Consider the following 17,704-nt stretch of genomic DNA (forward strand, 5'->3'; position numbering starts at 1 on the left):
TCTGGTGTTTCGTGAAAGAGACGAGATGCGTTAAGTGTGTAGTTGGGCACTCACCAGCGACACGGCGCCTACGATGATGGAGCCCAGCCGGACGGAGAACCAGAAGCAGAAGCTGTACATGACGGGCATGGCTCCGGCCCGCGGTCACGGGCGCCAGCCCGCTGGAGCACACGTTGCAGATCCTGGAAGAACAAACAGTCGTGTTGCTGGTAAAAGGACTCCTGTTCCGTAGGTCCCATAGGTTGAGTGGATAAACTGTATTGGCATCTGATCCCGAGATAGCCATTCGCATATCGGAAATAATATTTATGGAATTTGTGTGACGGAGTAGGTGTCATACAATGTATGCTTTCACGGCCGGTATTGTCTTCACTTAAAACTTCCGGGCTGACAGGCCGTGGTCAAAGTATAAAACTCTCTCCTGACGTTTCGTCTCGGACTGCGGGGGACATCCTCGGAGGTAAAGCGGCGAACTACGAAGAGAACTCGAGAAAGCGCTGATTATATAGGCAGTACAGAGGGCGCCACTGTCGATCACGTGGCGTTGGCTATGAGATTGTCTCTGGTAATGCCAACATTCTCGATTGGAAGTAATCGATCGTCACGCTTGCGGTGCAACGCTGACATCCAAATTTTATCCAGTTTAACACCTTCGTCTTTCCTATTAAAATTATTACGATGCTTATCAATCTCGATAGCCTCTCTATACAAGCGTGCATAATAATGCGAGGTTTTTGATATGACGCTCGTCTCGCAGAATTTTATTTCGTGATCACCTTCCTGGTAAACATGTTCCGCTACGGCCAATTTATCCGTGTAACCCAGGCGGCAGTTCCTCTTAGGCTCAACAAGACGGGTGTTCACACTTCTCTTTGCGGTACCGATGTAAACCTGTCCACAACTATATACCCCCGGTGTAGCCAAAGGGTGTCGTGCATCTTTTGCCCACCTTAAAAATTCTTTTAATTTCCCAATGCGATCTGTGACCTTACTAATGAACGGAAGAAAAACTTTGCCCTTGGGCGACTGTTGTTCGTCGTTACTCCTGATTCTCGGCCTTGAGCGAAGTGCTCGATCTATATCCTTGCTAGAATAGCCATTCTTCACGAACGTTGACCGTAGATGTTCAATCTCATCTTTTAAATAAACAGGTTCACAAAGTTTGTACGCCCTGTCTACCAAAGTTTTCATTACACCTCTTTTTTGTCTAGGGTGGTGGTTTGAATCTTTATGTAGATAACGATCAGTATGTGTGGGTTTTCTATACACCTTATGGCCCAACGTTCCGTCTCGTCGTTTAATCACAGACATATCCAGGAAATTCAATTGCCCATTCCTTTCCATCTCCATAGTGAATTGGATTTTCGGATTAATGCTGTTTAAATGTATCAGGAAGGCATCCAGCTCCTCTGCTCCGTGTGTCCATACTACAAACGTGTCATCGACATAGCGATACCATCTGGCTGGTCTCTTACTGGCAGTCTACAACGCCCGTTGCTCAAAAGTCTCCATAAATAAGCTAGCCACAGCAGGACTGAGAGGACTGTCCATAGCCACCCCGTCAATCTGTTCATAAAAGTTATTATTGTATTGAAAGTAGGTTGTGGTGAGGCAGTGTCGGAATAATTCCACAATATAGGTAGGAAAAATATGCGCTATGCATAAGATAGCTTCGTTTACCGGAATCGTGCTAAATAACGACACAACGTCAAAACTGACGAGGATATCATCCAGGCCCACGCTCGTTTCCTTTAACTTGTCAGTTTTGACGTTGTGTTAACAGCATTAGTGAAATACCTTTTCCTTCGCTTACGTATAAGTTTTTTTTTTTTTTTTTTAACCTGAGACTGAACATTGTTTTACCTGTTCTAGACTTTGATTTGATGGTGGCTGCAGTATCCGGCCTCTCGCCTGACCACATACCACCACGGAACACATATACGGCTGGCGGGTTGCCACACTCTGAGGCGCCCCCTACCAAAGCCTGGGGTAAACAGAGACTGGTCGTACGCACCGCGCTGTGTACATGCCAGGCCACAACAGCAACCTTTCCATCTGTATACTCGAAGAACAACAGCAACATAAACTTTAAAGTTAAAATCTTCTGGGTTGTTAGGCCATGTCATATTTCTTTCTAAAATAATCAACGTTTCGACCCCTCTGCTGGAATCTCCTTCAGGATGTTTTGGTGTCCACTCCTGAAGAAGATCGCAGCAGAGGAGTCGAAACGTCGATTGCTTTAGAAATAAATATGACTCGGTCTTACAATCCAGGAGATTTTAACTTTAGTGGCAACGGTTACGAAAGCCCGCAGGCTTACATAACATAAACTTTCTTCTGTGTACAGGTGAGACTCCTGTGGACTCCGCGAGAGGGGTCATCATCGCCTCATCGCCAGCCAGCAGAGCGATCAACTAGCATCACTACATTTCGTCCGCGCGTCACGTGACCCGTATAGAAATCCATCCGCCTGATTACGCCATCTGCTGTCTACAGCCCATCAAGTGGAAACAACCTTCGAGCAGACGCCAAACCAATCAGGCTCAAAGGTCACCGGCCACATCACCGACCAGGACTCCGGCAACATAAACGGCCATGAGACCGGATACATTGCCAACCATCTCACCAACCTGACTTCCACTCTACACCGATCAAGACTCTTATATGGACCATCGTGAGAATCTTCAGTTCTACCAGAAGTGGCTTTAATTCGCTACATTCCCCGTTTGGCCCCATCTCATTTTTATCTGTCTCCAGAACTTTAAGATTACTTTGATAGTGATGAAGGAATGTAGGCGGAAGTGATGTTGTGTCTTGGTCAACAAACATTAAACAGTGATGGTATCAGCAAACGGTGGTCTCATTGGGAGAAATGTGTTCGTTGCCAGGGTGACTGTGTTGAGAAATAAATACGTAGACATGAAAAATAAAGGTGTAGAATGTTAATAGCGTTTGTTTGATTTAAAAAGCTTTAACAGTTGTAGCATAGAAAATTTGGATGCATTACTTTTCAGCACGCCATCGGACACAGGTTTGCTCTAGTTTTCTAAAGATATCTAGAACATGTCATCATAGAGGTCTGATAATACTTTTTAGCCTCTATTCCTTTTACGGATTTTTCCTGCTTTACAGCATTAATCCGAGCTGTACTTTTTGTAGCACAAAAAATAAGTACGCTATGTCTTTTCAAAACATTTAGTATATTTTCGGAGAATCAGTAACCTTCTTTCTTCTTTTTCCTGATCGTATCACACATCTTCACGGAATCGGCATGTTAGTTTAGATTTGTCAGTGTTAGTGCTAGAGGGAGGCCGGAGGCTCTCCCTATCGTCACCTCTCCCCCCCCCCCCCCTCTCTCACCCTCTCCCCTGGATGCAATTTCTGAACCCCATCTGTCTGCATCTGGTGTGAACGTGTAAGAACGTATTCTAAATGTTTGTTAATGGTGTAATGAGGCGGGACGTGGGTACTAGCCTGATATTTACCTAGTCGGATGTGGGAAGCCACCTAAAAATAACATCCAGCCTGGCGGACACACCGACACTTGTTGTTAACCCGCCGAGTGGGTTAGATCCGGGTCTGACAAGCCACCCCGAATCTCGGAAAAGGCATGTTGACGCGAGTGGCAGTCTGGGTGGTTCAGAATCAATAACCTTCTAAAGAGCATTTTCGAGAGGTTCTGTTAATACCTTTTTGTAATACTATTTGTGGACTCAATGGAATGAGCTGATCCTGCTAGTGTTCCACACAGTGTGGGAGATGGTTCCACTCCACAAACAAGCAGAGGCTCTTTAGTCGAAACTTGGAGACCATTTTTGTAGTATGTCTTTTCGTTACTTGAACAACATAGCTTTTCCACTAGCTAAAAATTAACTGAAAACGTAATTTATCACCAATAACACAGATGTGTAATTTTTATGTCAGAATTTTATGTCACAATTGTCACACTCAAATGCCTCCAATAATTCATAACAACATCCAGTCTCTGGATTTCAGAAATTAATCTTGCGTAGTATTGTGTTCAAGTTTGGATTTCAACACGTCACGACTTCTACGAGTCTCACAACTCTACTGGACGAGAAGGAACTGTACATAACAATTTCCCACGAAATCAGTATCTTTAACAAAATCGGAAAACATGAACGCGTCACCACTCTCTGGACAGTATTTCTGTTTTATCTCCGCCGTATGATAGGAAAGTCACACGCTGCCTTATGGGTAAGAGACTTCAGATTGTACACGACAACAGGTCATCCTGCGGGGAGATATTGCCTATCTGCGTGCGCCTGAGAGGTATTTTTCACGACACAAACACGGTCCTGACGAGATCCGAGATTGCAGCGAAGCGATAGAGGAAATAACGAGCAAGGGTGGAGTAAGTATTACGCTGAGAGAAACGAGGCGATGCATCGCTTGTCGCGTTATCGACCGGTCAGCCCGCTTGTATGGCAGTTTTTCAGAGCTTAGTAAACGTACGTTACGTATGAGAGTTTTAAGAGTTATAGCAAATTACGTCGTCTGCTTTTGTGTAAACAATAGGATACTTGAAATTTTACAGACTGCTTCATTTTAGGAAATCATTCTCCTCACCAACAAGTGAAATTATGCATAATGAATTTCGCTATTAATAGCATACTTCGAGCAACTACAAGTATCGGGATAACTTCTTTAAAAAATTTTCTTCTCTACTTCCGAGTACCTTCTGCTTGCACCACTTAAATAATCCAAGTTTTTCTTCCACTGTCTGCAACTTTGCCTAATTTCTCTTCAGTAATGTCGTTCGTTTCCGAAACGTGCCCGGCCAATTTTCCTTTCCTCTAGTAAATCGCAACCAATATATAATACCTTCTTCTTTCCCACATCTTTTTAGTAGCTCTTCACTTACCATCTTCTCCATCCACTTCAGTTTTTCAGTTTGTTCCCAGCAGCATTTCATAAAACTGTCCAAGTTTTTAATTTGCTCTTCGTCTCGGTTGAAGCTAGAGAGCACCGCATTGTGAAGGCATAGCATTTTATTTGCCAGCAGCAACAGATACAAGTCAAATACCTTTAATGTTTCTCAGTTTACGAACATATCTTTTAACCTACGTTGCGTGAGAAAATATGGTATCTGTATTTGAAGATCTGGAGGCCAAAAAGGTGGTAACAGACTTTTGATTCTATGCCGTGTAGTTGTTCTATTTGAGGTATGAAGAGAAACTATCCATAAGACGCGTTCTCAGATTCAGAGGATGACTTTGGTTGTTTAAATTCTGTAAATTTTCACTGGATCAGAGTCGAATCCACTATCACCTAATCTAGTAAAATAACAGCGGAGACTTTAAACCGTCTACTTCGTATTCTTCTCATCACTTCGACTCAGATGATTTCGTTGTCAACGGAATGTTGACGTTGCTCATTTTTCTCGTTGATAGATATTTGGCAGACTCGTAATATCGGTACCTAATAACCGAATCACTCCAAACATATGACTGTTTTGAAAAGAAATTTAGTAGATGAACAACTAGTCCGTTACTGTTGGCTGTAGCTGCTATGCATCATGTATACTTCCACCAACGTACTATTGTGTAGACTTTACGATTGTGGCTTTAAGTGTCCTTCCAGAAATGTTATTAAGCTTTTCGTGGAATTTTAGCTACTTTTCAACATTATTTGCACAGTCCGTTGTTTTTTACTTTTCACCGAATTTTTAGATCATTGTAGGATTAATTGTGAACGGAGATTTTGTGTGGCCAATGCAGTATTTTCCTGACTGGCGACTCCATAGAGTGCTGTGTGCGCAATGACCACGTACGTGAAATTAAAGAGAAGGTCAGCGTTGGCCGTAATATTGATGGTTTGTTGACAGCAAAATCGATTTTCAATCACATAGTGATCATCTTCAGTGCTGTGGTGTACAAATTGAACTCATAGGCACTGGTGTCAAGTTATTATCAGTAACCAAAGCTTATGAAACGATCACAATAACTGAACTATTATTATTCAGTTATTGTGATCGTTTCATAAGCTTTGGTTACTGATAATCACTTGACACCAGTGCCTGTGAGTTTGATTTGCACACCACAGCACTGAAGATGATCACTATGTGATTGAAAATCGATTTTGCTGCCAACAAACCATCAATATTACGGCCAACGCTGACCTTCTCTCTAATTGCAGTATTTTCCGTTGTTTTTGTATGCCTACGCCGCTGACCATTACCGAATCTTCCACGATTAGACAGCTTCTACATCAAATGCAAGATGATGGAAACTTCATTTATCTATTTCACGGCCTGTATTTTTTCCGGCAGCAATAGTCCGAACCTTTTATCAAAAATAGCATTTTCTTGTGACAAAGTCTTCATCAGATATTTTAACTCGCCAGGAAGTCACAAGACCGCAAAAACTCCTCGAAAGGGTACAATATTGATGGAGAATTTCTTATCCTAATACTATATCCACGAGAAGTTACATATTTTTATGCATAAGGTATTCTCCAAGAATCTTTTATTTACGCAGGTAGACCACATATTTGAAACATTTCTGAAACGCTCTCCAAAAGTATCCGCAACCATTATCTATAAAATATTTCCTTGATTAACTCAAAATAGAGCTCCCAGAAACAGAAATAATAAACAAGATATGTTCTAACACGTGAAGAACTGAAGATTCGTCCAATGTGAAAAAGAAATGATAAAGAACGTGATTGTAATCACCTGTCTGCTGTCTGCCCCGAAGTAGGGGTGAGGAGGGGGGGGGGGCAGTAATGGATTGGCGCGATGCCTGCTATGCTGAGCACTGAGACGCTTTTCCTTTTGTATCAAGATGACACGAAAGCAAAGCCGTCGCTTGAAATACTCCGATGGCTACGTCGATATCTGCAGCGTGACAAGAGTGAAGTCTACAGAGAATGGCAACCGGATTACTCAGCTCGGGCACTTTCTGATCGAACGCTTCCCGTTCAAATTCACGCCGAAGCTGGCCCTGACATCACCTAAAAGCGAAGTTATTACTCTAAGTAGTTCGGCAATGCAGATAGGGTAAGGTATTAATTGTAGCGCAGACGGCAGTCAAATTTGGCATACCGTAGAAAGAAATTAGACAACTCAAGGAAACAGTTTCTTAATGTTCGTAGGGAGCCCTTGACATAAAATTAGAGGGATTTTATTAATTTTATTTTCCGTTAGTATCACTTGACAGAAACCACGTTGCCTTCACATTATTTTACCTGGTCCACATGTAGCGTTCACACTAATTTTTTTCTTTCTTATCGTCACGAGTCTCCTGGCTCATTTGATGTGGCTCGCCACAATTCCTCTCCTGTGTCATCCTTTTCATCTCAGGTTAGCACTTATCCCCGACGTTCTCCATTATTTGTTGAATACATATAATCTCTGTTACACTTTATAGTTTTGGCCTTCTCTGGTTTCCTTTAGTACCTTGGAAGTTATTCCCTGATATCTCAACTCGCAAAATACCTTGACATGATCTCTGTACACAATATTTGATACAGATAGAAACTTAGTAGCACATTATCACCTCAGTAATAATGTTGTAACTAAGTCTGTATCGGCACTGCACCAGTAGTGTGTCGATGGTTCCACGAACAAGTCTGTTTATTAATATGGCATATTTCAATATGGTGTCTCTCTATAGTCCAATGCACTTGCTGGTAATTTCGTAACTGCGACAGTTGATTGCAGAACACGACTGTTGATAGGAGGGTGCGACCGACTACAGCCCTTGGGCCGCATTTCATAATACTGTGCAGATGGTTACATTGGATCACCGTGATTGGCTGTCGCTACGGGAGATAATAAGCTCGTTCCTTGTTGGCCCTCCTCGCTAGCTGATCTCATTGTCCTCCCTGGCTGGTGTCTGTGGGAGGTGTGGCAAAGTAGTTCCTTCGCAGAACGTGACCTCTGTGGAACAGCCATCAAGACTTGACCTATTGCGCAGGCAACCTGGAACACAGCGATGTGGGAAGGGATGTATCCGGCTGTCCAAACAGCAAAACACACATCTCACTTCCTAATCTGATTCCTTCTTTCAGCTTTGCCAAATTTAATTCGACTACATTCAGTCACTTTCTTTTACTTTTGTTGATAATCATCTATAACGTTTCTACAAAAGGCTAATTAATTCGTTCAACTGTTCTTCAGGTCCTTTTATGTTCTTGACAGATTTACTCTGTCGTCAGCAAGCATCATAGTTTTTATTTCTTCTCTCAGAACTTTAATTCCTTTTCCAAATTTCTCCTTGATTTCCTTTATTGCTTGCTCAATGAACACACTGAATAACATGAGACTGACTAACTCCTTTCTCAACAAATGCTTCCTCTTCGCGTCGTTCGACACTGCTGCCTGATTTCTGTATAACTTGTGGATAACTGCATACTCCCTGAATTAAATCCCAGCTGTTGAAGAATCACAAGAAGAGGAGGTATACTTGAAACAGACGGGGAAATACGGGAAGATTCCAGTTACCAGAATGAGATTTTCACTCTGCAGCGGAGTGTGCGCTGATATGAAACTTCCTGGCAGATTAAAACTGTGTGTCCGACCGAGACTCGAACTCGGGACCTTTGCCTTTCGCGGGCAAGTGCTCTACCAACTGAGCTACCGAAGCACGACTCACGCCCGGTCCTCACAGCTTTACTTCTGCCAGTATCTCGTCTCCTACCTTCCAAACTTTGCAGAAGCTCTTCTGCGAACCTTGCAGAACTAGCACTCCTGAAAGAAAGGATACTGCGGAGACATGGCTTAGCCACAGCCTGGGGGATGTTTCCAGAATGAGATTTTCACTCTGCAGCGGAGTGTGCGCTGATATGAAACTTCCTGGCAGATTAAAACTGTGTGCCCGACCGAGACTCGAACTCGGGAGTCCCGAGTTCGAGTCTCGGTCGGGCACACAGTTTTAATCTGCCAGGAAGTTTCAGATTTCAGTTAGATTACATCATGATCAGCAGAGATTCCGAGATAGGGTATTGAATTGTTAGGCGTACCCAGGAGCAGAAATATACCCAGACCACGATTTAGTAATGATGAAGAATAAGCTGAAGGGTAGGAGACTAGTCAGGAAGAGCCAGTGCGCAAAGAAGTGGGATAGGGAAGTATTAAGGAATGAAGAGATAATTTTTCAGTTCTCTGAGGCTATAGCTACTGCGATAATTAATAGTTCAGTAGGCGGTTCAGTTGAAGAATAATGGGCATCTCTAAAAGAGGCAATCACATAAGTTCGAAAGAAAAACATACGTGCAAGGAAGGTAACTGCGAGAAACCATTGGGAACAGAAGAAATACGTAAGTTACCGACGAAAGAAGGAAGTATAAAAATCTTATGGGAAATTCAGGTGCACAGAAATATAAGCCACTTAGGAACAAAACAAACAGGAAAGCAGGGAAGCTAAGACAAAATGGTTGCACAAAAATGTGAAGAAACTGAAAAAGTAATGACTGTCAGGACTGACTCAGCATATAGAATAGACAAAACAAACTTTGGTAAAATTAAAAGCAAGGGCAATAAAATTAAGAGTGCAATAGGAATTCCACTGTTAAATGTACGGGAGAGCGGATCGGTGGAAAGAGGACATTGAAGACCTTTATGAGGCGGAGAAGTTGTCTGATGACTTGATGCAAGAAGAAATAGGAGTCGACAGGGAAGAGATAGGAGATCCCGTATTAGAACCAGAATTCAAAAGAGCTTTGGACTACATCAGATCAAGTAATGCAGAAGGGATGTATAACATTCCATCGGAATTTCTAAAATCGTTGGGAAAAGCGGCAACAAACGACTACTCACGTCGGTGTGTAAGATATATGAGACTGGCGATATACCATCAAACTTCCGGAAAAACATTATCCACACAGTTTCGAAGATAGCAACAGCCGAAAAGTACGAGAATTATCCTACAGTCATTTTAACAGCCCATGCATCAAAGTTACTGACAAGGATGTTATACAGAATAATAGAAAAGAAAATTGAGGATGTGTTAGATGACGATCAGTTTGACTTTAGCAAAGACAAAGGCACCAGACAAGTACTTCTGACGTTGTGGTTAGATAATGGAGCAAGACTGAAGAAAAATACGTTCGTAGGATTTATCGACATGGAAAAAGCTTTAGACAATATGAAATTGTACAACATGTTCGAAATTCTGATTAAATAGGAAAAGAAGGGTGACGTACAATATGTACAAGAACCAAGAGGGAGCAATAAGACTGGAAGACGAAGAACGAACTGCTCGGACTAAAAAGGGTGTAAGACAGAAATGTATCCTCGCCCCTATTGTTCAATCTAGACTCGAAGAAGCAATGACGGAAATAAAATAATCGAAATTTGAGATTAAAATTAAAGGCGAAAGAATATCAATGATAAGATTCGCTGATGTCATGGCTATTTTCAGTGAAAGTGAAGAAGAACTACAGGCTTTGTTGAATGGAATGAACAGTCTGATGAGTACAGAATATAGACTGAGTGTAAAGCGAAAAAAAACGAAAGTAACGAGAAGCAACAGAAAAATTATCCACGATGGAAGGAGCAAGGAGGGTATAAAAAGCAGACTAGCACTGGCAAAAAGGGCATTCTTGGCCAGGAGAAGTCGACTAGTATCAAACATAGGCCTTAATCTGAGGGAGAAATTTCTGAGACTGTACATTTGAAGCACATCATTGTATGGTAGTGAAACATGGATTGTGGGAAAACCGGAACAGAAGACAATGAAAGCATTTGAGATGTAGCGCTACAGACGAGTGTTGCCTGATAAGGTAAGGAATGCGGTTTTCTGCAGAATCGGCGAGAAAAGGAATATACGGAAAACGCTGACAAGAAGGAGGGAAGTAGGGACTGAATAATAGGACATCTGTTAAGACATCAGGGAATAACCTCTATAGTACTAGGGGCGGCTGTAGAGCGCAAAAAGTGTAGATGAAAAAAGAGCTTCAGAATTTCAAAGAATGAAGTCCAGTCAACATTGTCGAAAGTTTTATCTAAATCTACAAAAACTAAAAACGTAGCTTTGTGTTTTTCTAACCTACCTCCTAAGATATTTTTCAGGGTTAATATTGCCTAGCGTGTTCCCCCATTTCTTTGGTACCCAAAATGAGCTTCCCTGAGGTCGATCTCTAGTATTTTTCTGTCTTCTGTTTATAATTTGTGTCAGTATTTTGTGAGAATGACTTAAAAATGAGAGAGTTTGGTAATATTCGCGTCTGCTAGTATCTTCCTTTTTGGGCTTGGAGATATAATAAGCTTCATGATATCTGACGGTATTTCACGTACCTTATACATAATCCCTAGGAATAGCTTCGTTATGGGTGTCACTGTCAAAGATCTCAGTAATTCTGAGGGAATATCGACTACTCCAGGGGTCTTGTTGAGATTCAGGAACTTACCTTTCTACAACATTGGTTTCATGTTCCTATGATAGTTCCTCTATAGAGGGTGTAACTGCAGATATTTATAATGTGGTACCTTTATATGCAAACTCATTAGTGTGCTGGTTGTTTTTTCTTTGCGTCGAACAGAATTCCTACAAATGTGTCACTGATTTTAAGACCTGATGTTTTATGCACAGTAGCACTACGCCTGTTGGTGTAGATTAACTGTTTTGCGTCCACTCTTCTACACATGACCTGTTGCCCAGGTGAAAGTAAGCATTAATGGCTTGCTCTTGCCGCATATACTTGGAGGTAGTAATCAATCTAAAAATGTACAACACGTAATGGCTATAATTATTAGTCTGCCGATGACGTTAATATTGATGTAATATTGTTCAGTACATCACTCACCAACAGACCCTGCACTTACAACTTGGAGTACAAGCCAAACTAAAAACATATGATATGTAATTTCTATAATAACTATTACTAGTCCGGAAATGACGTAAATACTGGTGTAATGTTTTTCAGTACACTGTCCTCACTCAGCACTAAAAATTTCTGCACTTATACCCGTTATATCCCCCATATTCTTTCCACTTTTAAGCTTACACTTCTTTGCTTAGTACTGGCTTGGCTTGCCATCTGCGTTATTGACATTCGCGGCTGTTTCTCTTTTCTCCAAAGGTCTCTCTGATTTTCCTATAGACAGCATCAATATTTCTCCTTATTATGCGTGCTTCTGCAGCCTTCTATTAGTCCTCCAACCGTAACGTCTTAACTGTTTTGCACTTTCTGTCAATCTCATTTTTAGATTTCTTAATAGCCTTTTGTTGTTCCCTTTACAAAATTTTCATATTTTCTCCCTTCATCAAGTGAAAGCAGTATCTCCAGTGTTATCAAATGGTGGCACTTCATCTCGTCTTATTGCCTATCAAGGACCTATTTCTTTAATTTCCTAACTTTCTGTAATTTCTTCTGTTCAGTCTGCAGTTCATGTCAAACGAATTATGAGCAGCGTCACATCTGTTCCTGGAAATGTTTTACAGCTTAAAAAATGATTTCAAACTCGCTGTCTTACCATTATACCATCTATTTGAAACCGACCTGTGTCTCCAAGTTTCTTCCACGTATACAACCTCCTTTTAGTATTATTAAACCAAGTATTAGCAATGATTAAATTGTACTCTGAGCAACATTTTAGCAGCTGATTTCCCCTTTAACTCCTCTCTCCCAGTCCTTGTTCTCCTGCTGTATTTCCTTGGCTTTTTCCTCTTCCTCACGTTCCCATTCGAACTTAAATACCTACCTATCTGAATAATTTCTATTATCTTTTCATAATTCTATCAATCTCTGCAAATGGCTCTGAGCACTATGGGACTTAAGATCTGAGGTCATCAGTCACCTAAAACTTAGAACTACTTAAACTTAAGGACATTACACACATCCATGTCCGAGGCAGGATTCGAACCTAGGACCGTAGCAGTCGTGCGTTTCCAGACTGTCAATCTCTTCATCATCTTCGTAGCTAGTTGGCATACAATTTTCAGTAGTATTGTGGGTCTTGGCTTCGTGCCTGTCTTGGCTACTATAACGCATTCACTATGCTGTTCATAGAAGCTTACACACATTCCTATTTCTCTTATTTATTATTAGACCTACACCCGAATTACTCCTCTTTCATTTAGGATTTATAACCCTATATTCACCTGACCAGAAGTCCTGTTTTCCCATCTCCGAACTTCAATGATTCGGATTGTATCTAACTTCAACTTATCCATTTCTCCTTTTATACTTACCAATCCGGTTAAGGGGCCTAACATTCCTCGCTCTGGCCCGTAGAATGCGTTTTGTTTTTCCTGATGACGCCGCCCTCCTGAGTAGCCCCAGCCCGAAGATACGAATAGGGAACTATTTTAACTTTGGAATATTTTATCCAAGAGAATCCCAGAAAGTCGTGCAGTAGTACTGCATACCCTTGTGAAAAATAATAGCTATTATTTCCTCTTCCTTTCAGGTATTCTCAGTGTCAGCAGAGCAAGGCCACGTGAACTAGAAGTTACAAGACCAGATCAGACTGTTGCCCCCAGCCATCCCCATCCCTCCCCCCACACCCCGCCTTGGCTTCACGGTTGCACGTGTAGCTATATGTATTGTTGGGGCTTACAAGCCACCTCGCCTTGGTAAAATCCATGGTTCACTGGGAGTTGTGTGATAGGTGGGGGTGGAAACATAGTTCTACATTCTTACCTTATTGCATCTAAGGAAACGTTAAATGCGGAAGGATATGAACGCATTTCTCACCATCGTGTATTGCGTACTTTAGAGGAACGGTCTGGAGACTATGGTTGTTTGTATCAGCATGACAATGCACCCCGTCAAAAAGCAGCATCTGTCAGGCAATCGTTTGCGAAACTTAACATTCTGAAATTAGCTGAACTGCCCACAGTCCTGAGCTAGCCCAATAGAACGCCTTTCAGATGAGTTGCGTCGATTTCGTTCCAGAACTCAGCGTCCAACATGATTCCTCCTCTGGTTTCGGCTCTTGAGCAAGATGGTCTTACTGTTGCTCATCATTCTGCGAACTGTCGTCTTCGATCGCGAAAAATGTGGGAATCAACGTCCCAAAAGAAATATTGGTTTCATTGACGCCCTTTATGCTACCCCATGAGGCATTCTAAGCGGCGGGCAACCATAAGAAGACAGCGTGATTTGAACGATGGCATCGCGGTTCTGACCCCATCAAAGAGGCGTCAAAAGAGGGTAAGAGGAGCTGTGACGACCTTCCTACCATGTGACACATCCACGCTGGCGTTCGTAAGGTACCTCTTATTTACGGAAAAAGCACATTTTACATTATTTCCTGTTTAGCTATTTCACATAAGTGAACTGAATGTAGCGGCCATTTGGTACTGTGAAGAGTAAGGAGCGAGCGGTAGGTTCTCACGCTGGCTAGCAGAGGCGGTTGGCCATCTGGTGCTTTCAGAGCCAGTGGGATAAGGTGCCGATGCAGAAATCTCTAGCGACGTCAGCAAAGAGATACATAGGAAGAGAACATTTATTCTGGCGTGAATCAAGTAATTTAATAATTTTGTTCATAATGCGAGGCCACAATCATAATATATTTCTTTAAAGTCAGTACCGCCATTAGACTGTTGTTTATTTACAGTGTTACATTTACGCTTACACAATCATGATTTCGGCTTCAAACTGCCATTATCAAGTGTTTTAAGTGTTATAAATTTCCTAAGATGGCATACTGTCGCATTATAATACACTACTAGACACATTGTCTAAGAGTCGATATTTATGGCAGAACCTACTCCTTTGTTTCATTACTGTGAACACCATCTTCACTTAAAGAAAGCAATTAATTGTTATTAATAAATATTTGCTAACAAAAGTTGCCTTTTGCCATTCAGACATTAGTAGGAGTCTACAGTTCATGTATACTATCTTTCAGTAATTTTGCTATGCCAGGGAATATTGTTATTAATAAATAAATGAATAAGTTTGGCATAACAGAAGATGTGCGATCTCCTACGAGTTATATCGATTGTACACTCTGGTTACAGACTGTGTGGCATAGTTGGCAGCCGTCGATAGGATGCCTTTCGATCAAGTCATGCGGTAGACCAAGCTGTTGTATCGATAATAGCTTATAATCAGTTTGAACAAGTTGATTTTACGATCTTTCTTAAACAAATGCACCATAATAGGATCCCAGTAAAAATTATTTGCGTAAAAAAACTTCTTCCCGCTTCATTGCGTAAAAACTTAGACAGTAGTACTGCACTCTCAGAACCCGACGGCGCTGCTACGTCTCTGCAAGGGGACATAAGACTACGGGAGCATCTCCACATAAGAAGTAGAACGGAATGGCTTAATTATCCCAAATCTTTGGTGGGAAAGAGTGGTCGATTATACTGTACGCCCGTTATATCACCATCTACGGACTCAGGCAAAACTGAGACCTTTCTGGAGGTTTAGTGCGAGTGGGGGGTTCTTGCATGTAGGGCAGAATTGTGGTGAAATTTGGTGCGGATGTGACATCACTGAACTCACTTTACACGTCACATGAACTTCTGAGCTCCGGCCTTTTTTTTTTTCGCAAGAGTGGACAACTTGCTGTTCGACACGTCGCGATCCAGACGGTGACTTTGAAGGGTGACACGGTTGTGCATCAGTACAGAGCAACTCAAATACCCAACAGCAGTAAATTTATGGAATTATTTTATTACGCTACCGGTTTCGGTGGGTCATTGGCACCATCTTCAGGCTCCTAGACACGAAACTTCAGGAATCATTATTCAGATTTCTCCACAACTGACGTGCACATTTCAAACACCTAACGACGAGGGTGTTGTCGTTATAAGTGTGAAATGTCCACGTCTATTGTCAAACTATCTACGGAAATCAGTTTGATGTAGGGATCCCTGTGGTAAGCACAAACGACTGACAGCTTATCTGTTTCGTATATAGGTACCTGAAGATGGTGCTAATGAGGCGCCGAAACTGGTAGCGTAATAAAATTATTTCCTAAGTTTATTGCTGATGGATATATATTTTCTGCAAGTCGTCGACCAGCCGCAGTTCCGTTGTTCTATTTATACAATATAAAATTACAGAGGAAGGTTGAAGGCACCTTTGAGCCAAATTCCAAACATCGTCGGAATGGAACACAGTTGCAGCGTTTCGAAAAGGTGATCCTCTAATTCTGTTGCGCAGTATAGGTGCTCAAATACTTTTGATCAGATAGCGTATACACATGTTGTTACAGGTCCAGTTTAATAAGGAAGAGGCAGGTATTCGGCTGTGGCCTTATGGTAGGAACTGAAGGAAGCATCTTCAGGCATTGGATTATCTCAGGAGTGCCGCAGTCAAGTATTGTGGAAGTTTTGAACAGAAAAGTCTCGATCTCCTTTAGGATACCAAGAAGGGTCCAAACATTTGACAGTGCACGGGAAGGAGCAACACATTATTCAACGTTACTCAACAGCAGATTTGTAACGATGTGCATTTTCGTAGAGATTGCCTTTATTTTGGAGACTGTTCCGCTTTTATTAAAGTTGTTTTAGTTAGTAAAACTGTTTAGTTACTAAAGCATTTTTTTCAGATTCACGAGTCTTATTTTTCATTCCTTGCTCCTCTTGCAGATAAACTCACTCACGACCGCTATAAGCAAATGATACAAAAATTATTATCGAGCGCAATGGTTTAAATTAAATGACACTGTCAGTACATGTACTGGAGAGATAATTGGATGACGGGGAGTAACACAGAAAGAGCGATGAATTTAAGGCCTACCTTAGCATCTGATGGATGAAAGATAGATGGAAAGCAATAGTGTCAATAAATTAAAGATCAAGAAGAACTTCGGCATCTAGACAAAAATATGCCGAGTTAGACCGTCGAGTCAAAAGCAGCCGTAGAGAGGACAAAAAAAAAAAAAAAAAAAAAAAGAAATGGTCTGAACGGAAAGGAAGAGAGGTGCGGAGTGCTAAATCTCGAATTGAGACCAATACATTATACCGTACTGTTCAAGAATTAACTGCAGTCCATAGGTTTTCAAACGGTCCTGTAAAGGTTAAAGATGGCTAATTTCTGATCATCAAAGATGAACAAGCTGCAGGATAGGTTCAGTACTTCAAAGAAACCTTAAACTAGCCCAACCCACTCATTGCTTACGACTTCAAAATGACCCAAAAATACAAGAGCTTACGGTAAAAAGATGTGAGATCAGAGATTTAATGGGTGCACAGCAATAAAAACAGTTAAAAACGATGGGTTGGATGAAATCTCAGAGCAAATTCTAAAATATAAAGGTTCGGTCTTAATTCATCACCTTCTATACTGACAATACCTGTCAGAAAACAAGGCACGTTTCAGAAGGCTGGAGGCGAGGCAACATTGTTAAACTACAGAAAAAAGGAAAACCTAGCCAAATGTGTAAAACCTGAGAGGCATCACGCATTTTTCGGTGCCAGGCAAAGTCTTATCATCGTTCTTCCAAAAAGGATACGAGAAGCCGCAGATTGTTGATTACGAGAAGAACTGGCTGGATTTCATAGTGGAAGATCCAGCTCTGAGCAAATATTTATTCTGCGAAACGTAATAGACCAATGCATTGAATTCAACTGTCCACTGCACCTAGACTCCATAAGTAAGTCCACAAAACATCCTACCGATAGTCGTGTGAGATAACAGACTCATTATTTTTCAGCAAAGATGCTTAAGGCGAATTTTGAAGATCAGCTTACGTGACCATGTTTCCAAAGATGAAGGGAGCGAAGAAGTAGTATACGCAGCCTGCATAAAATCGTTGCTGAAAGAAGACTAGAGCTTG

General features: G+C 41.6%; 1 protein-coding gene across 1 annotated transcript in view; it reads right to left on the reverse strand.

The window, feature by feature from the left end:
• Positions 1–17,704, reverse strand: part of LOC124622937 — a 131,142-nt gene that overhangs the window by 56,746 nt on the left and 56,692 nt on the right. Inside the window, exon 3 of the mRNA XM_047148728.1 lies at positions 55–182. Coding sequence (XP_047004684.1) covers positions 55–182 — 128 coding nt within the window. The remainder of the gene's footprint in view (positions 1–54; positions 183–17,704) is intronic.

This window comes from Schistocerca americana, chromosome 7, assembly GCF_021461395.2.
Source record: "Schistocerca americana isolate TAMUIC-IGC-003095 chromosome 7, iqSchAmer2.1, whole genome shotgun sequence".
NCBI classification, from domain to species: domain Eukaryota; kingdom Metazoa; phylum Arthropoda; class Insecta; order Orthoptera; family Acrididae; genus Schistocerca; species Schistocerca americana.